Source organism: Pithys albifrons, chromosome 1 (genome assembly GCF_047495875.1).
Source record: "Pithys albifrons albifrons isolate INPA30051 chromosome 1, PitAlb_v1, whole genome shotgun sequence".
Taxonomy (NCBI): Eukaryota; Metazoa; Chordata; class Aves; order Passeriformes; family Thamnophilidae; genus Pithys; species Pithys albifrons.
In genome coordinates this window covers 124,739,260-124,764,446 of record NC_092458.1, presented here as the reverse complement: position 1 = coordinate 124,764,446, position 25,187 = coordinate 124,739,260, and the positions used below count along the sequence as shown (strand labels likewise).

At 44.8% G+C, this 25,187-nt stretch overlaps 2 protein-coding genes across 3 annotated transcripts in view; one reads left to right on the top strand and one right to left on the bottom strand.

Annotated features, from left to right (window-relative positions):
* Positions 1 to 25,187, bottom strand: part of VPS26C (VPS26 endosomal protein sorting factor C) — a 541,728-nt gene that overhangs the window by 250,859 nt on the left and 265,682 nt on the right. The window lies entirely within an intron of this gene.
* The window catches only part of SIM2 (SIM bHLH transcription factor 2), a 61,072-nt gene that overhangs the window by 14,620 nt on the left and 21,265 nt on the right, over positions 1 to 25,187 (top strand). For both annotated transcript variants that reach the window (XM_071567037.1, XM_071567028.1), the window contains 4 exons: positions 5,879 to 5,987; positions 13,363 to 13,448; positions 18,827 to 19,026; positions 23,587 to 23,693. In XM_071567037.1, the coding sequence (XP_071423138.1) occupies positions 5,879 to 5,987; positions 13,363 to 13,448; positions 18,827 to 19,026; positions 23,587 to 23,693 (502 nt within the window). The remainder of the gene's footprint in view (positions 1 to 5,878; positions 5,988 to 13,362; positions 13,449 to 18,826; positions 19,027 to 23,586; positions 23,694 to 25,187) is intronic.

The window sequence follows — 25,187 nt, the reverse complement described above, 5'->3', positions numbered from 1 at the left end:
GGCTGTTGGGATATTAATGCCTCGAGCCTGGGACACTCCTGAAAACTTCCCAGGGCTCTGAAGGAGTTTTTGGTCCCAATTCCCTGGAAATCACTGGGAATTTTGCCTCTGGCATCAGCAAGAATGAGGCTGGTCAGGAGAAGGAAATTCTGTATTTCCAACAAGTGCCCTCCCAGAGCTGCAGCCAATCCAAGCTGAGAGTGATGGGGATGGCAGGAAACCTTCCAGAGTGGGCACAGAGAGGCCTTTTTAGGGAATAATTTGACAATTTAGGGAATAAATTAGGGAATTTAGGGAATAATTTAGGGAATAATTTGGCAATCAGCTCATCCACAAACCCATTTCCAGGTCGAGGGTGATTTGTTTAAAATATATATATTTAAACTATATTTTAGAAAAGGCCATTTAAAAACATTTGACAGGATGGTTTTTTTGGAGACTTCCCTTTATCTTCTTGGCTGTTCTGGAGTTTCACTTCAGCAGAGAGAAATCAGAGCTGGTGTGGTGAACCCAGTTATGATTTAAAAGCAGCATTAAGGATGGTTTTTCTGCCTGGAGAGGATCAGAAAGAGGATCTCTAAAAATCTACATTTTCACTTCATTTGTGGATTTTTCTTTTGCCCTCAAATGTACCAAAAAATGTTGTAATTAGTGATGAGCAGGACCCTCCTCCTCCACCTAATTCCACTTGGCCCCAGCTCAGGGATGGACTGACTTGTTCTGATCCACACAACCAATTCCTGCCTCTTTTTTTTTTCCATGGATAACAAACAGGTTTGAATTCCCCAAATATTTTTTTCCCCTTGGAGCATAAAGACACAAAAAGGAGAGGAAAATCCTCTTGGGAAATAATTGCAAAAAAACATATTTTAATTTAATTTGAAGGTCTGGATCTTATTCCAAGCTCATCTTTGACTTTTGATAAGCCTCAAAATATTTAACCACAAACATCTCAACTTTTCCAGGAGTTTATTTTCCTTCCATCAAATAAACCCAGGAAAGGCAAAATATGTAATTATTTGCTTTACAATCCCTCCCCTTAGTCCTCTGTGTTTATTATGAATCATTCCTGGGCAGGGGAATAAAAAATAAATAAAAAAAAAAGAACATAAAACCCCTCTTGGTAGGAAATGGTGCCATTTGGTAGTAAGGGGGTATTTACAGATATTAAAAAGCTGCATTGGGGTTTAATCAGCCCAAGGAACAGGATTTCAGGTTTATGGATTGAGCTGTGTGATTTATTTATTTTTTTAATTTTTTTTTTCCAGTGTTTCACAGCCTGGATGGTGCAGGAGGTTGGGGGGAGTTCCCAAAATTTTTGGTTATTTGACTCTCACACATCTCCCACCTCCTCCCCGATGGCTTTGTGTTCCCACTGGCATTTTTTCCAGCTGATTTTGGTTTCAGTGCTCCCCAAACCACCTCCTTTTACTGGTTGCAAAGATGCCCATCAGGGGCAAAATCTTTCCCAGTGGATAACGAGAGAAACTGCCCTGAACTCCACAAAATATTTTACCATTGGATTTGGACTATCAGCCCTGGGGTAGAAAAGATGGTTTGGATAAAACTGTGGCATCTCTGTGAGGATTCCTTGGCAATTTGGGGGAAAGCAAGAGATGCCCCTGGGTTATGGTTTTTAAGAGCTTCATGTTATGATTAAACTCAGTAATAGGAGAAATGCAACAAGATATTTTTGGTTTGTGTCTGGTCAGGTCGATTGGTGATTTTTTATTAAAAAAATCTTTATATTGGAATCAAAACTCTTTTACACATGGATTCTTATTTTTTTGGAAGGTGAATCCTCTGATAAAAGTGTTTTAAATTCAAGGGCAAAACATTCAGAAAAAACTCATAGCCAGATATAAAATAATAATAACAACAGGGTCATAAGTGATGCTCCTTTTGGTTCAAACACTGACCACAGCTGGGCATTTTTCAATGGTGATTTTTTTCATGTCCATCACCATAAGAATAATTAGAATTTTTTAATGTGTCTGTAGGAGTTCAGGTTGTTTATGAAGACAGATATGGACATTTATAGCATGTTTTGCCCCCTGTAATTATAAACAGAAGCAGTGCCAGTGTCATTCCCAGTGGGATTGGGTGTTCTCCTCCCTCCCCTGCCACGAAAATCTGAATAAGGGGCTGTTACTGTGACAAGTCCCCACCTGTTTGTGTCCTGAAAAGGAACAGCCAGTGCTTTTAAAAGGAACTTTTAGAGAGAATTATATAAATGAAGCAATGCAGATAATCTCCTTTCCTTTTTCTCCTGCTCCTCTCCCTCTTCTACTTTCCTCTTTTCTTTCTTTCTTTCTTTCTTTTTCTTTCTTTCTTTCTTTCTTTCTTTCTTTCTTTCTTTCTTTCTTTCTTTCTTTCTTTCTTTCTTTCTTTCTTTCTTTCTTTCTTTCTTTCTTTCTTTCTTTCTTTCTTTCTTTCTTTCTTTCTTTCTTTCTTTCTTTCTTTCCCTCTCTCTCTCTCTCTCTCTCTCTCCCTCTTCCTTCTCTCCTTTCCTTCTTTTCTCTTTCTTTCCCCCCTTTGTTTTCCCCCTTACTCAGTGAAATTTGAGTCTGCTCCGAACACGAACTCGCAGTTGCCGTTTTGGTGTTTGCAGGGAGGGGCTGCTGGAAAGGAGGGGGTGAAAAAAGCGAGTTTGCCCAGCCCTGGGAAGAGACATTCCATGAATAATGCAGAAAATGGAAGGATGAGAAACATTTTCAGGACAAGATTGCTTTGGGGGCCACACAACTTCATTTCTCCTAAAGAAAAGGCAACTCCCCCATCTCAGAATAATGAGTTAAATCACTTCACCTCTCAGCTGCCTCTGATCTCGGGGGCCCGAGGCCCATCAGGCCACTCGGAACAATCGCCCAGCCTGACACTAATTTAAAACGCGGGCTCAGAGCTTTGGGTTTCCCCCTTCACTCAATCCCTGCATCCATCGGGACACTTTTGTCGGGGAATTTCGGACACCGCCAGCGCCTCCCGGTCCTTTGTGTGCGACATCAGCGAGGGCACAGCGGTGACGGGGCCACAGAGCCACCCTGTGCCAGCAGAGCGCAGGGCACGAGGGGCAACGCGCAGAGATTTCAGGCTGATCTGCTCTCTCCGGGTGTTTCCAGAGCAGTGCAAAGCCAGGGAATCCTCCTGGGGATGCTCTTTGGAAAGGCACGGGGAGGGTGGGTTGGCTGTGCCAGCTCAGCTGCCAGCTGGGGGCAGGTGAGGAGGCTGGGCACCTGGAGAAATGCTCTTTTTTTTTTTTAAATAGCTGCCTCCTGGACAGAGATTTTCTCCCCTTTGTGGCAATGGAACTTTTCTAGTTCATCCCTTCATTTCCAGCTCTCTCCAAGGGTAGCTCTGATGCATCAGCAGAAACTGCCCCCAATTCTCTCTTCTCTGACAAATTCTCTCTTCTCTATCAAGTTCTGTCTTCTCTGACAAGTTCTCTCTTCTCTATCAAGAAGCCCCTCTAATATCAACTGAAGGAGGAATTAACTCAGCTCAATGAGTGTAATTCAAAGGCAGTTCTGACACAAACTGTGTTTCAAAACTGCTTTAAAACAACTTGCAGGGTTTGGGTTGGGGAGGGCAGAGAATAATGAGCTGTGTGTGTCCCTCTAATACTGACTGAAGGAGGAGTTAATTCAGTTCAATGGGTGTAATTGGAAGGCAGTTCTGATCCACTCAGACTGTGTTTTAAACCTGTTTTAAAACAACTGCAGGGTTTGGGTTGGGAAGGGCAGAGAATGAGCTGTGTGTGTTCCTCTAATATTGACTGAAGGAAGAATTAATTCAGTTCAATGGGTGTAATTCAAAGGCAGTTCTGATCCACTCAGATTGTGCTTTAAAACTGGAGTGTGTTTTAGAACAGGTTTGGGTTGGTGAGGGCAGAGGATGAACAAGCTGTGTGTGTTCCTCTAATATCAGCTGAAGGAGGAATTAATTCAGTTCAATGGGTGTAATTCGAAGGCAGTTCTGACACACTCAAACTGTGTTTTAAACCTGGAGTGTGTTTTAAACAACCTGCAGGGTTTGAGGTGCTCGAGGGCAGAGGGTGAACGAGTTGTGTGTGTTCCTCTAATATCAACTGAAGAAATTAATTAATTCAGGTCAATGGGTGTAACTGGAAGGCAGTTCTGACACAGATTGTGCTTTAAACCTGGTGTGTGTTTTAAAACAGGTTTGTGCTGCTTGAGGGCAGAGGATGAAGGAGCTGTGTGTGTTCCTCTAATATCAGCTGAAGGAGGAAATAATTCAATTAAATGGGTGTAATTCGAAGGCAGTTCTGATACACTCAGATTGTGCTTCAGACCTGGTGTGTGTTTAAATCAGGTTTGGGTTGCTGAGAGCAGAGAAAAAGGAGCTGTGTATGGTCCTCTAATATCAACTGAAGAAATGAATTCAGTTCAATGGGTGCAATGCAAAGGCAGTTCTGATACACTCAGACTGTGTTTCAAACCTGTTTTAAAACAACTACAGGATTTGGGTTGGTGAGGGCAGAGAATGAGCTGTGTGTGTTCCTCTAATATCAGCTGAAGGAGGAACTAATTCAACTGAATGGGTGTAATTGGAAGGCAGTTCTGATCCACTCAGATTGTGCTTTAAACCTGGAGTGTGTTTTAAAACAGCTGCAGGGTTGGGGTTGCTGAGGGCAGAGGATGAAGGAACCGTGTGTGTTCCTCTAATATCAGCTGAAGGAGGAATTAATTCAACTGAATGGGTGTAATTGGAAGGCAGTTCTGACACAGATTGTGTTTTCTACCTGGTGTGTGTTTTAAAACAGGTTTGTGCTGCTTGAGGGCAGAAGATGAAGGAGCTGTGTGTGTTCCTCTAATATCAGCTGAAGGAGGAATTAATTCAACTGAATGGGTGTAATTGGAAGGCAGTTCTGATCCACTCAAACTGTTTTAAAACAACTTGCAGTGTTTGGGTTGAGGAGGACAGAGAATAACAAGCTGTGTGTGTTCCTCTAATATCAGCTGAAGAAATGAATTCAGTTCAATGGGTATTATTCAAGGCAGTTCTGATCCACTCAGACTGTGTTTTAAACCTGTCTTATAACAACTACAGGGCTTGGGTTAGTCAGGGCAGAGAATGAGCTGTGTGTGTCCCTCTAATACTGACTGAAGGAAGAATTAATTCAGTTCAATGGGTGTAATTTGAAGGCAGTTCTGACACACTCAGATTGTGCTTTGAACCTGGAGTGTGTTTTAGAACAGGTTTGGGTTGGTGAGGGCAGAGGATGAACAATCTGTGTGTGTTCCTCTAATATCAACCGAATAAATTAATTAATTCAGTTCAATGGGTGTAATTCAAAGGCTGTTCTGATCCACTCAGACTGTGTTTTAAACCTGTCTTATAAAAACTACAGGGCTTGGGTTGGTGAGGGCAGAGAATGAGCTGTGTGTGTTCCTCTAATACTGACTGAAGGAGGAATTAATTCAGTTCAATGGGTGTAATTTGAAGGCAGTTCTGACACACTCAGATTGTGCTTTGAACCTGGAGTGTGTTTTAGAACAGGTTTGGGTTGGTGAGGGCAGAGGATGAACAATCTGTGTGTGTTCCTCTAATATCAACCAAATAAATTAATTAATTCAGTTCAATGGGTGTAATTCAAAGGCTGTTCTGATCCACTCAGACTGTGTTTTAAACCTGTCTTATAAAAACTACAGGGCTTGGGTTGGTGAGGGCAGACAATGAGCTGTGTGTGTCCCTCTAATACTGACTGAAGGAAGAATTAATTCAGTTCAATGGGTGTAATTTGAAGGCAGTTCTGACACACTCAGATTGTGCTTCAAACCTGGAGTGTGTTTTAGAACAGGTTTGTGTTGCTCGAGGGCAGAGACTGAAAGAGCTGCGTGTGTTCCACGTCTCTCCACAGGTGGAGCTCACCGGGAACAGCATCTACGAGTACATCCATCCCTCTGACCACGACGAGATGACAGCCGTGCTCACGGCTCACCAGCCTCTTCATCCTCACCTCCTCCAAGGTACTTGCTGTGACCCGGGACCCAATTCCAGGTGGAAAAGACTAAAGGAAAAAAAAACAAGGGAAATGTTCTCACTCAAACCATTCTATGAATTTCTTATTTAAATGCAGGAGGAGGAGCATGAACTTGAAACCATAATCCAGGTTTGAAGGGTTGGACTTGATGATCTCAGAGGTCTCTTCCAACCCAACTGATTCTATGATTCTGTGATTTTGGGGGTGTTGTCTTAAAGAGCACAAGTCACCCCTAAATTAAATACTGCCCTGGAGTCCCTGCAGTTGGAAACAGGTTTTTAGGTTCTGCCCAGTGGTTGTTTCATCTCTTTTATTTTGTCATCACTGCCCAAGTTGCAGAAATATTGCAGTGGTCTCTTTGCACACAGTCTCAGTGGGAAAAAAAAAACAAAACATACAACAAAACAACCACCAAAACACATATTTTCCCTTTCCTCCTCCTCCACAAATGATTTTACTTCCCCAGACCAAACTCTGCTTTCCCACCAGTGCAAAGTTACAGGAAAATTGACTTGGAATTGGGATTCATTTCCATACATTTTGTGTGTAATTTTCTGGGTCAGAGGAAAATGTTAAACCCCTCAAAATTACAGCATCTTTTTTGGATTTCTAGACATGGAGAAGATAAATAAATGAGCTGTGTCCTGGTTTGTACAGGAATTATTTTATGGAAATATGGAATATTGTATGGGAATCCCTTCCCCACACAATGCAGGGAGTGAGTGCATTAAAACACCCCCAAATTTACAGTTAAATATTTTTTAATTTGACAGAGGAAACTTATATTTATTTATGTATCTTCCCCTAACAGTAGTTCAGTTCTGCAGAATGTGACAGAGGGGACAGAATTTAACAGAGGAGACAGAATTGGATGGAGAGAATTTGATAGAACTTGATAGAGGGCACAGGATTTGATAGAGGGGACAGGATTTGATAGAGAAGAGAGAACTGGATAGAAAAGGAGAGAATGTGATGGGGAGAATGTGATGGGGAGAATGTGATAGAGAAGAGAGAACTGGATAGAAAAGGACAGAAATTGATGGAGAGAATGTGACAGAGAGGAGAGAATGTGACAGAGAGGAGAGAATGTGATAGAGAAGGACAGAATTTGATGGAGAGAATTCGATGGAGAGAATGTGATAGAATGTGATAGAGAAGAGAGAATTTGATAGAGAAGAGAGAATTTGTCAGAGAATACAGAATTTGATAGAGGAGACAGAATTTGATAGAGAGAATTTGATAGAGGAGACAGAATTTGATGAACAATTTGTCAGAGAAGACAATTTGTCAAAGACAGAATTTGCCAGAGAAGACAGAATTTAGTTGAACACTGAGCTCAGCAGTGGCAGCCTGAGCTTTCATGACCTTCCTGCCCAGGTCACACTCAACACCCAAAGCTCCTGCCTCTCCTTAAGTCCCCCCAAGCCATGACCCAGTGGAAATCAGAAGCCCCAGGATCTGTGGAGGGGCTTTGGAGAATTTCAGCCCTGAACTTTCAAAGTCTTTGAGCTCAGTTTGAACTTGCAGTGCAAATGTAAAGCAATCTGGGCTTGGCTGTGAAAGAAGCCACCAGCTGGACTTTCCTTCTGGGGGTAGAAGGGGTGGGAAAAGGGATATTCTCCCTCAAATTCACCTCATGTGGGATCTCCAAGCCAGCTTTGCACCAGCAGTGGAAAAACCAAACCCATTCTGTTCAGCTGGGCTGGGTGAGCAGAAAAAAACACCCAAAAATAGCAATAAAAGAGGAAAATATTTTGATATTCATTCGAAATTCATGTTCAGTTCTCAGGTGGCTTCAGTGACCATTCACACTCTTGAAGATGTGGCTTGTTGTGTCTCTGGGCCGCAGCTCCTGCTGTGGTTTGGCTTGGTTTGTACCTGGGAGGGTTTGCCCCTTGGTTTTCACAGAATCAGTTGGGTTGGAAGAGACCTCTGAGATCATCAAGTCCAACCCTTGATCCAACCCCACTGTGATCACCAGCCCAGGGCACTCAGTGCCCTGGACTGGTGATCACAGTGGGGTTGGATCAAGACATGGTGGATTCTCTGTCCCTGGAGGTGTTTAAGTGTCACATCCAGTGTCACCTAAAACACCTTCAGGGATGGAGAATCCACCCCCTCTCTGGGCAGCCCATTCCAATGTCTGAGCACTCTCTCTGCAAAGAATTTCTTTCTGAGATCCAACCGAAACCTCCTCTGGCAGAGCTTGAGCCCATCGTGCCCCCTTGTCCTACTGTTGGTTGCCTGAGAGACCAACCCTCACCTGGGCACAACCTCCTGTCAGGGAGTTGTGGGGAGTGATGAGGTCTCCCCTGAACCTCCTCTTCTCCAGGCTGAACACCCCCAGCTCCCTCAGCCTCTCCCCACAGCACTTGTGCTCCAGTCCCTTCTCCAGCCTCGTTGCTCTTCTCTGGCCCCGCTCCAGCCCCTCAATCTCTTGCCTCAACTGAGGGGCCCAGAACTGAACACAACACTCAAGGTGTGGCCTCCCCAAGGCAGAGTCCAGGGGAAGGGTCACTGCCCTGGGCCTGCTGGCCACGCTAGTTTGGATCCAGGCCAGGATCCCCTTGGCCTTCTTGGCCACCTGGGCACACTGGTGGCTCCTGTTGAGCTTCCTGTCCCTCAGTCCCCCCAGGTCCCTCTGCCTGGCTGCTCTCCAGCCACTCTGTGCCCAGCCTGGAGTGCTGCAGGGGGTTGGGGTGGCCAAAGGGCAGGACCTGCACTTGGCCTTGTTGAACTCCATCCCATTGCAATCAGCCCATCTCTCCAGTCTCTCCAGATCCCTCTGCAGAGCCCTCCTGCCTTCCAGCAGGTCGTCACTCCCTCCCAACTTGGTGTCATCAGCAAATTTGCTGCTGATGGACTTGAAGAAAGTTCTCTCTCACAACTCACAGCACAGAGGGGAAGGCTCAGGGCAGGGCAGGGCAGCAATACCCTCTGAGCTCGGGATTGCAACGAGAAACCCACCCAAATGAAAGTCGTCTGCACTGCAGGCTCAGCCAGACAAGGAATGACTCGATGCTGGAAGGGATTCAAGGAATTAATCAGTGCTGAGAGGGATTCAATGAATGACTCGATGCTGAGAGGGATTCAATGAATGACTCGATGCTGAGAGGGATTCAGGGAATGACTCGATGCTGAGAGGGATTCAGGGAATGACTCGATGCTGAGAGGGATTCAGGGAATGACTCGATGCTGAGAGGGATTCAGGGAATGACTCGATGCTGAGAGGGATTCAGGGAATGACTCGATGCTGAGAGGGATTCAGGGAATGACTCGATGCTGAGAGGGATTCAGGGAATGACTCGATGCTGAGAGGGATTCAGGGAATGACTCGATGCTGAGAGGGATTCAGGGAATGACTCGATGCTGAGAGGGATTGAGGAATGACTCGATGCTGAGAGGGATTCGGGAATGACTCGCTGCTGAGAGGGATTGGGGAATGACTCGATGCTGAGAGGGATTGAGGAATGACTCGATGCTGAGAGGGATTCAGGCATGACTCGATGCTGAGAGGGATTCAAGGAATAACTTGATGCTGAGAGGGATTCAGGGAATGAATCGATGCTGAGAAGGATTCAGGGAATGAATCGATGCTGAGAGGGATTCAGGGAATGAATCGATGCTGAGAGGGATTCGGGAATGACTCGATGCTGAGAGGGATTCAGGGAATGACTCGATGCTGAGAGGGATTCAGGGAATGACTCGATGCTGAGAGGGATTCAGGGAATGACTCGATGCTGAGAGGGATTCGGGAATGACTCGATGCTGAGAAGGATTCAGGGAATGACTCGATGCTGAGAGGGATTCAAGGAATAACTTGATGCTGAGAGGGATTTAGGGAATGACTCGATGCTGAGAGGGATTCAAGGAATAATTCGATCCTGGAGGGGCTCAGCTCTGTGTCCTGCACTCCTTGTGTGTCTCGCCGGTTTTTTCCTGAGATTCGAAACCTTTAAAACATCCCCAGCCTCCCCAACGTCGCTGACTCACACTGGGTGCTAAAAGCAGTTTATTACCATTCCCCAGGGCAGAGAAAAAGAAGGAGAAAGGTGGTGGTTACTGCAGACATTCCAGTTGTCCGCTAACAACGGGCTAATTCCTCTCTGATGAGTTCGATCCTGATGGAAGTTCCACCAGGAATGTGGAATTCGTTAGGTCAGGCTTTCTCCACCGCAGCTTTAAGGGCATCACTTCACTCAGAAAGCAAATCCCTGTTCATCCTTTTCCTCTCGTTCCTTCCCTCCACACACAAAGTTTAAAAGAAGGGAATAGAAAGTTTTGCATCAGGAAAGATATTTTTTACACCGAGTTTTAAAGAGGTTTTTTTTTCCCAGTAGTAAATATGCAAAGGGCAAACATCGACATGAATTTTAGTTTTCATTTATTCAAAAATGTTTGATAGGAGATCCGTGACTGAATGATAATGATGAGCCTTGGCCACTGTTTGTGGAACTTGAGAAACACAGAAAATACCATTTTTGATGTACAGAAGGGGAAAAGAGAGCAGATTATGACAACCCATTAAAACAGCTTTTTAACATAAAAAATTAAAACATATCAAAGAGAGCAGAGGATCTCAGCTGGTAAAATCTGTTGTTTTCCTTTCTGCTTAGTGCTCTGTTGAGTTTCTGCTCTGAGAAAAACTGGGAAGTGTCACAGGAAAAGGAAAGAATTTGGGCAAATGTTGGTGAATGGCTGAGTTTGGGTGGCAGGAATGACACCAGAGATAACTTCCCCTCTGTAGGATTTTGGATACAGTCAGGACACAGAACAAACTGATACCAGAGACAATTTCCCCTCTGCAGCACCACCAGGATTTTGGATACAGACAGGACAACAAATTGGCTGAATGAGCAGGAAATGTGGGTGGTTTGGGCAAGTTTGGAACTCCTGGTCCGTGCTCTGCCCCCTCCCTGAGGCACTGCCAGCCATGGGGAGGTGCCCTCAGTGTCCCCTGCTCTGTCCCCTCCCTGCAGGCACTGCCAGCCATGTGGAGGTGCCCTCAGTGTCCCCTGCTCTGCCCCCTCCCTGAGGCACTGCCAGCCATGGGGAGGTGCCCTCAGTGTCCCCTGCTCTGCCCCCTCCCTGAGGCACTGCCAGCCATGGGGAGGTGCCCTCAGTGTCCCCTGCTCTGCCCCCTCCCTGAGGCACTGCCAGCCATGGGGAGGTGCCCTCAGTGTCCCCTGCTCTGCCCCCTCCCTGAGGCACTGCCAGCCATGGGGAGGTGCCCTCAGTGTCCCCTGCTCTGCCCCCTCCCTGCAGGCACTGCCAGCCATGGGGAGGTGCCCTCAGTGTCCCCTGCTCTGCCCCCTCCCTGAGGCACTGCCAGCCATGGGGAGGTGCCCTCAGTGTCCCCTGCTCTGCCCCCTCCCTGAGGCACTGCCAGCCATGGGGAGGTGCCCTCAGTGTCCCCTGCTCTGCCCCCTTCCTGCCAGCCATGGGGAGGTGCCCTCAGTGTCCCCTGCTCTGCCCCCTCCCTGAGGCACTGCCAGCCATGGGGAGGTGCCCTCAGTGTCCCCTGCTCTGCCCCCTCCCTGAGGCACTGCCAGCCATGGGGAGGTGCCCTCAGTGTCCCCTGCTCTGCCCCCTGCCTCAGGCACTGCCAGCCGTGGGGAGGTGCCCTCAGTGTCCCCTACTCTGCCCCCTCCCTCAGGCACTGCCAGCCATGGGGAGGTGCCCTCAGTGTCCCCTGCTCTGCCCCCTCCCTGCAGGCACTGCCAGCCATGGGGAGGTGCCCTCAGTGTCCCCTGCTCTGCCCCCTCCCTGAGGCACTGCCAGCCATGGGGAGGTGCCCTCAGTGTCCCCTGCTCTGCCCCCTCCCTGAGGCACTGCCAGCCATGGGGAGGGGCCCTCAGTGTCCCCTGCTCTGCCCCCTCCCTGCAGGCACTGCCAGCCATGGGGAGGTGCCCTCAGTGTCCCCTGCTCTGCCCCCTCCCTCAGGCACTGCCAGCCATGGGGAGGTCCCTCTCAGGGGCTGCTCTGGAGGCTGAACAGCCCCAGCTCCCTCAGCCTCTCCTGCTCCCAGAGATGCTCCAGGCCCTTCAGCACCTTTGTCACCTTCCCCTGCACCTGCCCCAGGAGCTCCAGGTCTCTCCTGGACTTGTCTGAGGTCATCCCTATCAAAGCCATGAACTGCACTGATGTTCCCAAAGTCCAGATCCATCCTTTACTCCTGAGATCACGTTCACCAATAATCATCTGTACTCCCTCCCATCAAATGGTGTAAGGTTGCATTTAAAACTCTCCATTAGGTGTGTCAGTCCATTCAAGTGCCTCCCTTTCCCCATATGGATCTAATAGGAAGATGAATGGAATGTTCAAATACTCCTTTCTAAACCCTTTTCTTGTAGTTGTACCTTCAGACCCTTAAACTCAGAACTTGATGTGAAGTCAGTGCTGGTTTCCAGTAGCTCTTTGAGGCTCAAATCTTGAAAGGTTTGAGGCTCAAAGCTCTGCAGGTTTGTGGCTCAGGAGTGTTAACTGGGCCCTGGATGCCCCAAAAATCAGGACTACAACTGACCAGTCACATCCCAGCTGATGAAAGTGGACTTTGGATGAAACTTTATGGGGAGTTAGGAGGAAACACACATTGCAGCAAAGCTGAGACCTCTTCTGCTTCCCTGACTTTCCTCTCACAGAAGTACCAGATGCATTTTCTTCCTTGTCTTGGTCTAATTGTGTTCTGCAAACTGCATTTATCAGTTCAAAAAGTCACATCTATTTCTTCCTTGTCCTGGTCTAACTGTGTTCTGTAAACTGCATTTATCAGTTCAAAAAGTCACATCTAAAATAGTGTCTGAACTGTTATGGGGAATAATTAACATTAAAGATAATTATAACATAGTCTTGGCAGATATTACGTGTCTACCTAAGCAATAAAAAGTACTGAATCTTTCTGGAGGTTATCCATTAAGATATTTGTTTAAAAATAATGACAATAATGGTTTGGGAAGTCAGAGAAGCAGGTGACAACCCTGCCTATGGAGGCCAGAAGGTCTCAGCACCACCAGCTCCGTGCACTCAAACTATTCCAAACCCACTGAATTCTCTTGGTTTGGGAATATCATTTTGGAGAGTGTCTTCCTTTCCCTCCATCCCAGAGGACACCTTTCCTTACCTTTACCAGTAGGGACTGGGCCCAGGTTCAGAAACCAGAACCTTTGGAGACCTGATGGTGTTGACTCGCCCAACTCGCAGGGAATCCAAACACGAGGGCAAAATAAATCCCAAGGGCAGGGATGGAAGGAGAAGGGCTGATTCCTGTTGCTGCCCAAGGCTCTGGGAGCTCCTCAAGGGGAGTGTTGGGGCCACTTTGGAGACCTTCAGTCAGAATTCAGTGCTGTGGTTTCTGCTTTCAGAGTATGAGATCGAGAGGTCTTTTTTCCTGAGGATGAAGTGTGTCCTGGCCAAGAGGAATGCAGGACTGACCTGCAGTGGCTACAAGGTAATGAACACAAACTTCTTCTTCTTCCCCACCCCTCAACTATTCAACAATTGACAGTTTTATTTATTTAAGTGGGTTTGTTTTGGTTTTTTTGGTTGTTGTTTTTTGTTGTTGTTGTTTTTTTAACAAATATGTATCTGACAGCAAAACCTGTCATGAAAAGATTAAAAAAACACCCCCAAAAATGCCACTCCAGATGCCCTCAGCAATGAGAGCCTGAACTCCCTCCCAGCAGCTGGAATTCTCCTTGTGGCACATTCCCACCTCCTGATCCTTCAGTCTCCAGGCTGTAGAAGGAGCTGGAATTTCCTTTGTGGCACATTCCCACCTCTTGATCCTGAGCCTCCAGGCTGGAGAAGGAGCTGGAATTCTCTTTGTGGCACATTCCCACCTCCTGATCCTTCAGTCTCCAGGCTGGAGAAGGAACTGGAATTTCCTTTGTGGCACATTCCCACCTCTTGATCCCTGAGCCTCCAGGCTGGAGAAGGAGCTGGAATTCTCTTTGTGGGACATTCCCACCTCCTCATCCCTGAACCTCCAGGCTGGGGAAGGACCTGGAATTCTCTTTGTGGAATATTCCCACCTCCTGATCCCTGAACCTCCAGGCTGGGGAAGGACCTGGAATTCTCTTTGTGGAATATTCCCACCTCCTGATCCCTGAACCTCCAGGCTGGGGAAGGACCTGGAATTCTCTTTGTGGAATATTCCCACCTCCTCATCCCTGAACCTCCAGGCTGGAGAAGGAGCTGGAATTGGTTTGTGGGACATTCCCACCTCCTGATCCCTGAGCCTCCAGGCTGGAGAAGGAGCTGGAATTCTCTTTGTGGGACATTCCCACCTCCTAATCCCTGAACCTCCAGGCTGGGAAGGAGTTGGAATTCTCTTTGTGGGACATTCCCACCTCCTGACCCCTCAGTTTCCAGGAAGGGAAAGAGTTGGAATTCCCTTTGTGGGACATTCCCACCTCCTGATCCCTGAACCTCCAGGCTGGGGAAGGACCTGGAATTCTCTTTGTGGGACATTCCCACCTCCTGATCCCTGAGCCTCCAGGCTGGGAATGGAGTTGGAATTCTCTCTGTGGCACATTCCCACCTCCTGACCCCTCAGTCTCCAAGCTGGAGAAGGAGCTGGAATTCTCTCTGTGGCACATTCCCACCTCCTGATCCCAGACATGGGAATCTGCAGCCTTTCCTCTCCCTCAGCCTCTGGCAGAGCATCCTCCCAGTGGCCCCACTCACCTCCCGGGTCTCACCATCCGTGTTATTCCAAACAACCATTCCTGGTGCTCAGGGTCGCACTGCAATCAAACATCGAGGCTGTTTATAAACCTCACAGTTTGTGTTATTGTTCTGTTGCTCACCTGAAACAAGAAGCCACAGCAAGAGCTGAGGGTTTAGAGAAACAGCTGCCAGGCAGGAAGGTTTTATTTGCAGCTTTGCAGGTACTTTTTATTTGCAGGTAATTTTATTTTCAGCTTTGCAGGGAGTTTTAATTTGCAGGTATTTTTATTTTCAGCTTTGCAGGTACTTTTTATTTGCAGGTATTTTTATTTGCAGTTACCTTTTATTTGCAGCTTTGCAGGCAGTTTTTACTTTCAGGTGTTTTTATTTGCAGCTTTGCAGGTAGTTTTTATTTGCAGGTTCTTTTTATTTGAAGATTTGCAGGTATTTTTTATTTTCAGCTTTTCAGGTAGTTTTTATTTGCAGGTACTTTTTATTTGAAGATTTGCAGGTATTTTTTATTTTTGGCTCTGCAGGTATTTTTTACTTGAAGCTTTGCAGGTACTTTTTATTTGCAGGTACTTTTTATTTTAAGCTTTGCAGGTACCTTTTATTTGCAGGTATTTTTATTTTCAGTTACCTTTTATTTGCAGGTTTGCAGGTACTTTTTATTTTCAGCTTTGCAGGTTGTTTTTACTTGCAGCTTTGCAGGTAGTTTTATTTGCAGGTACTTTTTATTTCAACTTTGCAGGTACTTTTTATTTGCAGGTATTTTTATTTTCAGCTTTGCAGGTAGTTTTTATTTGCGGGTATTTTTATTTTCAGTTACCTTTTATTTGCAGGTTTGCAGGTACTTTTTACTTGCAGCTTTGCAGGTGGTTTTTATTTGCAGGTACTTTTTATTTGCAGGGAGTTTTTAGTCACAGCTTTGCAGGTACTTTTTATTTGCAGGTACTTTTTCTCTGCAGTTTTTCAGGTACTTTTTATTTGCAGGTAGTTTCCATTTTCAGTTTTGCAGGGAGTTTTCATTTGCATTATTGCAGGTAGTTTTTATTTGCAGCTTCACAGGCAGTTTCTATTTGCAGATTTGAAGGTACCTTTTTTTTGCAGGTACTTTTTACTTGCAGGTACTTTTTATTTTCAGCTTTGCAGGTACTTTTTATTTGCGGGTATTTTTATTTGCAGTTACCTTTTATTTGCAGCTTTGCAGGTACTTTTTACTTGCACCTTTGCAGGTAGTTTTTATTTGCAGGTAATTTTATTTTCAGCTTTGCAGGTACTTTTTATTTGCAGGTATTTTTATTTTCAGTTACCTTTTATTTGCAGCTTTGCAGGTACTTTTTACTTGCAGGTATTTTTATTTCCAGCTTTGCAGGTTGTTTTTATTTTCAGCTTTGCAGGTATTTTTTATTTTCAGGTATTTTTTATTTTCATCTCTGCAGGTACTTTTTATTTTCAGCTTTGCAGGTATTTTTATTTTCAGCTTTGCAGGTACTTTTTATTTGCAGGTATTTTTATTTGCAGTTACCTTTTATTTGCAGCTTTGCAGGTACTTTTTACTTGCACCTTTGCAGGTAGTTTTTATTTGCAGGTAATTTTATTTGCAGCTTTGCAGGTACTTTTTATTTGCAGGTTCTTTTTATTTGAAGATTTGCAGGTAATTTTTATTTTCAGCTTTTCAGGTACTTTTTATTTGCAGGTAGTTTTTATCTACAGTTTTGCAGGTATTTTTTTCTCTGCAGCTTTGCAGGTAGTTTTTATTTGCAGGTGTTTTTATTTTCAGCTTTGCAGGTACTTTTTATTTGCAGGTATTTTTATTTGCAGTTACCTTTTATTTGCAGCTTTGCAGGTATTTTTTTTTTTTTGCAGCTTTACAGGTAGTTTTTATTTGCAGGTATTTTTATTTTCAACTTTGCAGGTAGTTTTAATTTGCAGGTACTTTTATTTGCAGCTTTGCAGGGAGCTTTAATTTTCAGGCAGTTTTAATTTGCAGGTACTTTTTATTTGCAGCTTTGCAATGCATATTTTGCTGCCCAGGGAGGATAATTCCCACACAGCCTGATGAGGATTCTTTCTGTTTGAGTTATTCAAAGCCAAAAAAGAAAAGCCTGAGAGCTCTTTAAAGGAATGTGGCCCAAGTGCAGCCACGGAGCTGTTTATTTACCTGCCTGTTTGGGCTGATAATTCCTCATTTACCAAGCCCTGTTTGCTCAGCTGCTTCCCAGCCAAGCCCGTCCTGTCCCAGGGCTCAGGCAGGGAAAAGGTGGCTCTGGATTCCAATTCCCATTTATGGCTGCTGATAAAAAATATCACTTTCTTTTTGCTCTCAATTAAAAGTTTACACAGTGAAACATCAAAGGATTAATTCCTCTAGAGACACGTTGGCTTAAATTTATCCCCTTTGATTGTCAGGACTGGATTTTGAAAAGATCACCTGCTTGGCTGAAGCACTAAAAATAAAATAAAATGAAATATAAAATATAAAATAAAAGGAAATAAATAAAACAAAATAAAATAAAATAAAATAAAAATAAAATAAAAATAATAAAATAAAATAAAATAAAATAAAATAAAATAAAATAAAATAAAATAAAATAAAATAAAACAAAGTAAAATAAAAAATTAGAATAAAATAAAGTAAAAGAAAATAAAAAAGAAAATAAAATAAAGTAAAACAAAATAAAGTAAAATAAGATAAAAAAGAAAATAAAATAAAGTAAAAGAAAATAAAATAAAGTAAAATAAAATAAAAAAGAAAATAAAATAAAGTAAAACAAAATAAAGTAAAATAAGATAAAAAAGAAAATAAAATAAAGTAAAATAAAATAAAGTAAAATAAAATAAAAAAGAAAATAAAATAAAGTAAAATAAAATAAAATAAAGTAAAATAAAATAAAGTAAAATAAAATAAAATAAAGTAAAATAAAATAAAAAAGAAAATAAATAAAGTAAAACAAAATAAAGTAAAATAAAATAAAAAAGAAAAGAAAATAAAGTAAAATAAAATAAAAAAGTAAAATAAAATAAAGAAAAATAAAATAAAATAAATTGAAAGAAAAGAAAAGAAAAAATAAAGTAAAATAAAATAAAAAAAAGAAAAGAAAGTAAAATAAAATAAAATAAAGTAAAATAAAATAAAATAAATTAAAATAAAATAAAGAAAAATAAAATAAAATAAAATAAAAGAAAAGAAAAGAAAAAATAAAGTAAAATAAAATAAAAAAAAAGAAAAGAAAGTAAAATAAAATAAAATAAAGTAAAATAAAGTAAAGGAAAGGAAAGAGAAGAAAAGAAAAGAATAAAGTAAAATAAAATAAAAAAGAAAAGAAGGTAAAATAAAATAAAGGAAAATAAAATAAAATAAAATAAAATAAAATAAAGGAAAAGAAAAGAAAAGAAAAAGCAAAATAAAATAAAATAAATAATAAAAAAATAAAATAAAATAAAATAAAATAAAATAAAATAAAATAAAATAAAATAAAATTCCTGGACCAAGTGATGTGGGAATTCAGAGCTGCTGAAAGACCTTCAACAAGTTTTTCTTGGTTTTGTACTTTTGCTAAACCCAGAAATCACTTTATAACCGGAGAGCAGAAAGGAGGAACCTGTTTACAGGTGGTGTTTAGTAGGTTGGTCAGGAATCATAAATTCAGGGAAAAGGAATTTTTTTCCTTTGGACAGTTAAAGTCAAACAAACAGAAACGAAGCTCCAGGATGGGAATAACCCTGTGGGGCATTAATATCCACTGGGGTTTTTAAAGTATCTGGTTTTCATGGGAATAAAAGCTCATCAGAATGTCAATGTTTTTATCCACATCTCTGGGGAGGGGGAAATGGTCATTTTAATAAAGCAACTCCCAGAATTTTTATCAGTGAACAGAAATTCTGTCTGTGCCTACAAGAAAGTATTAACTAGAAGGAAATTAAATAGCCCCCAAAGAGCCTGTGCTTCAATATTGGATTAATCACATTGACAGTAAATATGGATTTTGTGTTTACTCTGTTTGGATCTCCACTTAGGAATGAACCAAAATCCCGAAGCCTGAGCAGACCAAGCAAAATTTAATGTTAAAATGGTGTGTGGCTTTATAAAATCCTTGAAAAGGAATTGTTGGCTGCCTTGACACCAGAGAGGGTTTGTTCTTCCCCCTGTGCCAGGTGATCCACTGCAGTGGCTACTTGAAGATCCGCCAGTACATGCTGGACATGTCCCTGTACGACTCCTGCTACCAGATCGTGGGGCTGGTGGCCGTGGGACAGTCCTTGCCCCCCAGTGCCATCACTGAGATCAAACTCCACAGCAACATGTTCATGTTCAGAGCCAGCTTGGACTTAAAGCTGATATTCCTGGATTCCAGGTAAGCAGCAATTTCATTTCTGCCATCAAAGCCTTTCCAAAGTCAGGTGTTAAAATGACTCTGAGATCAGCTCAGTTGGTTAAAACTTGGTTGTAACAATGCCAAGGTCATGGGTGGGCCATTGGCTTGAGAGTTGGACTTGATGATCCTGGTGGGTCCTTCCAGCTCAGAATAGTCTGGGATTCTGGGATAAACTGCAGTGGTTTCCAAACAGATCAAAATTCCCATGAAAACAGGCCAGAATAGATCTGGAACTTGAAGACCACGTGAGTCTTCAAAGCCTTTCAGGCAGCTGGGTAGACCAGATTTTGTCCTGAATGCCAAGAAATAAGAGCCTGGACCATTTAACCTCGAGCCACCTACAGTTTAAGAGAGTTTGAAGCCTTCTTACTGTGAGTTTTCATCACATTCATACATTTGTAGCTGCAAGGGCATGAATTTTGACATACAAACCAGCAAAAGGAATGAGGGAGCACTAATTGGGGTACTAATTGATAGGAAGCTCAACAGGAGCCACCAGTGTGCCCAGGTGGCCAAGAAGGCCAAGGGCATCCTGGCCTGGATCCAAAGTAGCGTGGCCAGCAGGCCCAGGGCAGTGACCCTTCCCCTGGACTCTGCCTTGGGGAGGCCACACCTTGAGTGTTGTGTTCAGTTCTGGGCCCCTCAGTTGAGGCAAGAGATTGAGGGGCTGGAGCGGGGCCAGAGAAGAGCAACGAGGCTGGAGAAGGGACTGGATGTGGCACTGAGTGTCCTCTTAAACACCTCCAGGGACAGAGAATCCAACATGTCTTGATCCAACCCTACTGTGATCACCAGCCCAGGGCACTCCGTGCCCTGGGCTGGTGATCCCAGTGGGGTTGGATCAAGGGTTGATGATCTCAGAGGTCTCTTCCAACCCAACTGAGAAGAGAAGAGCAACAAGGCTGGAGAAGGGACTGGAGCCCAAGTGCTGTGGGGAGAGGCTGAGGGAGCTGGGGGTGTTCAGCCTGGAGAAGAGGAGGCTCAGAGGTGACCTCAGCACTGTCTGGAACTGCCTGAAGGGAAGTTCTGGCCAGGTGGGGGTTGGTCTCTTCTCCCAGGCACTCAGCAATAGGACAAGGGGGCACGATGGGCTCAAGCTCTGCCAGGGGAAGTTGGAGAGCAGAAAGAAATTCTTTGCAGAGAGAGTGCTCAGGGATTGGAATGGGCTGCCCAGAGAGGGGGTGGATTCCCCATCCCTGGAGGGTTTTCAGCTGAGCTTGGCCGTGGCACTGAGTGCCATGATCTGGTAAAGGGACTGGAGTTGGCCCAAGGGTTGGACTTGATGATCTCGGAGGTCTTTTCCCACCCAATCCATTCTATGATTCTGTGATTGTATGAAAAAAGCAACACAAGTGGAACAGTGGGATCAGATGGTTTGCTGGGCTCATCCAGGAAGCTTTGGGCAGGGCAGGAAGAGAACAGAGTCTTCTGAACTTTAGTGCCTTAATCACAAAATCAATGTTGGGAGAATGAAAATTAATTCCATGGGCGAGGAAACACAATCTTAAACAAAATTTGGGACAACTGCTGTTGCTGAGGGAAAAGAACTCTGCCTTCCCCCTCAGCTGACTGAGCTCAAACAGCAGCTGAGGAGAGCCCAGAACCAGAAATGAAATGATTCATTTCTGTGTTTTTGAGGCTCAGTACCTTGTAACACACCAGGGCACTTGGTACAGTGAAATCCAAGATCCCTTGAGGGGACAAGCCCAATACACACAGCACTGACAAGAGGATTATCCTTCCCAAATCCCTGCCTGTGCAGTGGGTGTCCCACATGTCCCTGGCATGCTGGAATTCCAAGAAGCAGGAATTTTATTCCCATGTGTACCAGGCTATGGGAAAGTCTGGTCAGCCAGGCAAGGCCATGCTCCTTCTCCCTGCTGGCTCCAGCAGACAGTGGCCCATCAGCTCCTGAAACACAAAGAACTCCTTGTTTCTGGAATCCTTCCACTTTTTTTTTTGGCACACATCACAATGTGAGAGCCACAAAGAAGCACGAGGGGCTTTAGCAACATGTCTTTGCATGTGGAGGAAAGGAAATGATGTGCCTGAGAGGAACTGCCTGGAGACAGGAGTGTCTCCAGAGGAGACAGAACCACCAGAGGTGTTGACAGCAGCATGGACAGCCCCAGAGCTGTGTTTGCCAAGGAGCAGATGGGTGTCATCCCCACACAGGACAGGCAGGGGGATTGAGCATTGACAAAGCTCTTTGCTCTCCCAGCTGAGCAAACCAATCTGCTCAGAGCTGGGATATTTTGGGAATGACACAAAGCTCCTTCCAGGCTTGGTTCTGGTGTCCATACATGGGGAAGTGTTGCTGGATCTTTAAGGGTAGGACACAGCAGAGGGTCTGAAAGCAGTTCAATGACATCTTCTGGACACTTGACACACCATAAAACACCCAGGAGTTCATCCATGGATGTCACTGGGAAAGGGGACAGTCACTTCCCTCCAAAGTGAGTTGCTGCTTCTGATTTTTTGTGGTGCAGCTCATTGAGAACTCGAGAGGCCAAACCTGATCTCTGGGGCAACCCCTTCTTTCTTCTGTGTGTCCTGTCACCTGCAGAGGACAACCCTGAGAGCCCCACAGTGGCTCATTGAGGGGCTGATTTTATGCTAAGGAACCCAAACTACGGAGTTTGTTTCCAGATTCAAACCTTTCCAAACTTTGGTTGTCCCAGTGACTGTCCAGGTGGGTTTTTGACCCGTGGGAAGTTCACCCATCACAAAGCAAGACAGGACCTTTGGAGAAACCAACACCTGGCTCAGGTTGGTGGGGTTTGGTTGGGGTTTGGAGCAGCTGTTTCTGCACCCTGGATGGAACTGCCCTCCTGGTTTGAGTTGCTCTGAGGTCAGAGGGAGCACTGAAACCTGGACAGGATCTTCCAGCAATAATTCCCCCTGTTGAGGGGCTGGAATGAGAATTTGAGACCAGCACACAGTGAGAGGAGAAACAGAAACTTAAATTGCCATATTCTCCTGAAGGAAGAGACCACCCTGGGCACTGGCAGTCCCTGAGTGAGGCAAAGCCATGAAGGAATTTCCCAGAGGAAGGCACAGCTGGGGAGCTGTGGATATATTTGTACTTTATTTGTCATAAATCAGAACTCAAAGGTATTTTTCTGCTGTTTTCTGAGGTCCTGCAGAAGAATCCAACACCCACCATGCTCTAAAGGAGAATGTCAAGCTCTCAGTCTCTGTGGGGTCCACAGGGCTGGTTGGAGGCTGAGTAGAAAAGATGCATGAGAGTTACAAAAGGAAAAATAACCAATAAAAATTCACATTATGTGCAATCCCACCCTGACACACCTTGCTTGAGACCCCATAATCATTTCTGTAGATATTACAGTAGATATTACTGTATATTACTGATATTTCTGTAGACATTACTGGGGTCTTCCCTGGTGCAGTGAACCCTCATTAGTGCTTGAGCTCAGCCCAGAGATGTCCCTTTGGAGTCCAATCCTGACCATCCCCATCACTGCCCTGCAGTTCAGCTCAGGGAGAGGCCTCAGGCATTTAAACTGGATTTCTTCAGTCTAAACAGGAGGACAACCTCCAAGATCATGCCTGGGGCACCCCAACTGGTACAAAGCTTTCAGTCCACAGGCCCAGACTAGAGCCAGTCCTAAGTCTTGAAATTAAAAGGTGTAGATTCATCTGCTGGTGCAGAAGGAGATCCCCAACATAACAATTTCAGTCCAAAGCTCCCCTGTCAAAGGATTGTGATGGTTGTTGATGGCTCCGTGTGGGACCTCTGCTCTCCTTTTGGAAGTGAAGAAAGCCCAGGACATCATGAAGAAGCCACTTTGGGTGAACAACCCACATTTTGGCTGTCACATGTTGTCCTTGAAGGACTTTTGTTCTCAAGCAACTGTGCTAAATAAACCAAAGCCCTTTCTGAAACATGTGGTTTGACTCTTCAGCTCTGGCCTGTGCAGTTGGTTCTTTCACACCTGCAGAGGTGCTGCTGTTTCAAATTCCTTCCATTTTTCTGCTTCTCACCACGTGGGGATGTTTTTTTGAAGTCAATCTTCAGCCTCCCCTTCCTTGCCTTGTGGTCTTCACTCCTCCTTGCCTTTCCATATTCTCAGCTGGAATAAGCTCCTGCTTCCTTCTCCTGTTAGGAACCAGTCTGAATTTATTCCCAGACCATGATCCCAGCTCCAGGGAATAACATCCACTGCTACACTTGGATGTTTGGAAAAACAAATGAAAATGCAGCCCACGAGAGTGGGTTTATTGTTTCAAGAGCAGCTCCTGGACTGGAACTTCCTGCAAAGGGTTCTGCATGGGCAGTGCCAAATGCCCAAGGTGGGAATGAGTAAAAGAGCTCTTCTTGCTGCCTGTGTGGACCAGGGAGTAGCTGCATCTGGTTCTGGGTGGGTTGGGAGGGTTTATTTTCTTATAAAGATGAGGATTCTGGTTCCAAAACTAACATTTTGTCCAGCGGTTTTTAAGCACCTGATTCATTGGTACAATCAAATGAAACTGAATATTCCTGGAGTTTTTGTTTCTTATGGATTGGTCCTTTTCCAGGGTCACTGAATTAACTGGATATGAACCCCAGGACTTGATAGAAAAGACCCTCTACCACCATGTCCATGGCTGCGACGTGTTCCACCTGAGATACGCTCACCACCTGTGTAAGTGCAGGGGACACTGGGCTGGGAGCAGGAGGGACATGGAGCTGCTGGAGAGGGGCCAGAGGGGGCACCAGGATGGGCAGAGGATGGAGCAGCTCTGCTGGGAGGAAAGGCTGGCACAGCTGGCATTGGCCAGCCTGGAGAGGAGAAGCTTTGGGGGGACCTCAGTGTGGCCTTCCAGGAGCTGAAGGAGCCACAGGAAAGATGGAGAGAGACCATTTGCAAGGGCTGGGTGGACAGGACAAGGGGAATGGCCTCAAACTGCCATGATTGAGTGATCAAAGTGATGTTGGATCAAGGGTTGAACTTGATGATCGCAGAGGTCTCTTCCAACCCAGATGATTCCATGATTCTATGAGGGCAGGGTTAGATGGGATATTGGGAAGGAATTCCTGTCTGGGAGGGTGGGCAGGCCCTGGCACAGGTTGGGCAGAGCAGCTGTGGCTGCCCCATCCCTGGGAGTGTCCCAGGCCAGGTTGGACAGGGCTTGGAGCACCCTGGGCTGGTGGGAGGTGTCCCTGCCCATGGCAGGGGGAGGGACTGGATGAACTTTAAGGACCTTCCCAATGCAATTCATCCTGTGATTCTAAGAGGGCACAGCTTGAACTCTGCCAGGGGAGGTTTGGGTTGGATATCAGGAAGGAATTCTTTGCAGAGAGAGTGCTCAGGCCTTGGGATGGGCTGCCCAGAGAGGGGGTGGATTCCCCATCCCTGGAGGTTTTTAAGATGAGACTGGATGTGGCACTGAGTGCCATGATCTGGTGATCACAGTGGGGTTGGATCAAGGGTTGGACTTGATGATCTCAGAGGTCTCTTCCAACCCAACTGATTCTGTGATTCTATGAACTGCATTGAGTAGAGTGAGAAGTTCTGCAGACAACAAGCACAGTGCTGAAAAGCAGAAAATACTTTCCAAATCTTGATTGGAGACAGATTTTCAAAAGTACTTGGCCATCACTTAAGGAAACCATTAATTCTGCAAATAAGCTTGATACTCAATGTGCCCTGCTCCTGAAAAAACTCCAAACTCATCTGGCCAGTTTTATCTTTGTGTTTAGGGAGTCAGGAGTCCTCTGAAAATTTGGACTTGGTTCTGCAGGGCTGGAGGGAAAAGAAAACCAACAAAAACCAAAAGAGCAAGTGAGTGAGTGAGAGGGTAAAATGTGAACCTGACTCCTTTCTGTTGCTAAAATAAACCCCTGAAATATGTTAGTAATAATCATCCAGTGTTTGAAGTGAAGGCAAACCCACCAAAGTCCTCAGAGGAACATTCATTATTAGCATGTGGATGAGGTTTGGGGAACGGATTGTCAGGGAAAAAAACCCCACACATTTAATAATTTTCCTGTCTTCCGACAGAGACACCAATCATATCTTCAAACATCTGGGTCTGGGAAGTAGTTCATTCAGTAGCACATTAATTTGAGAAGCAAATTGAGGGAATAGCTGAACTCTGGCTTTGGCTCACTCTGCTGCAGCCCCATATGATGCAAA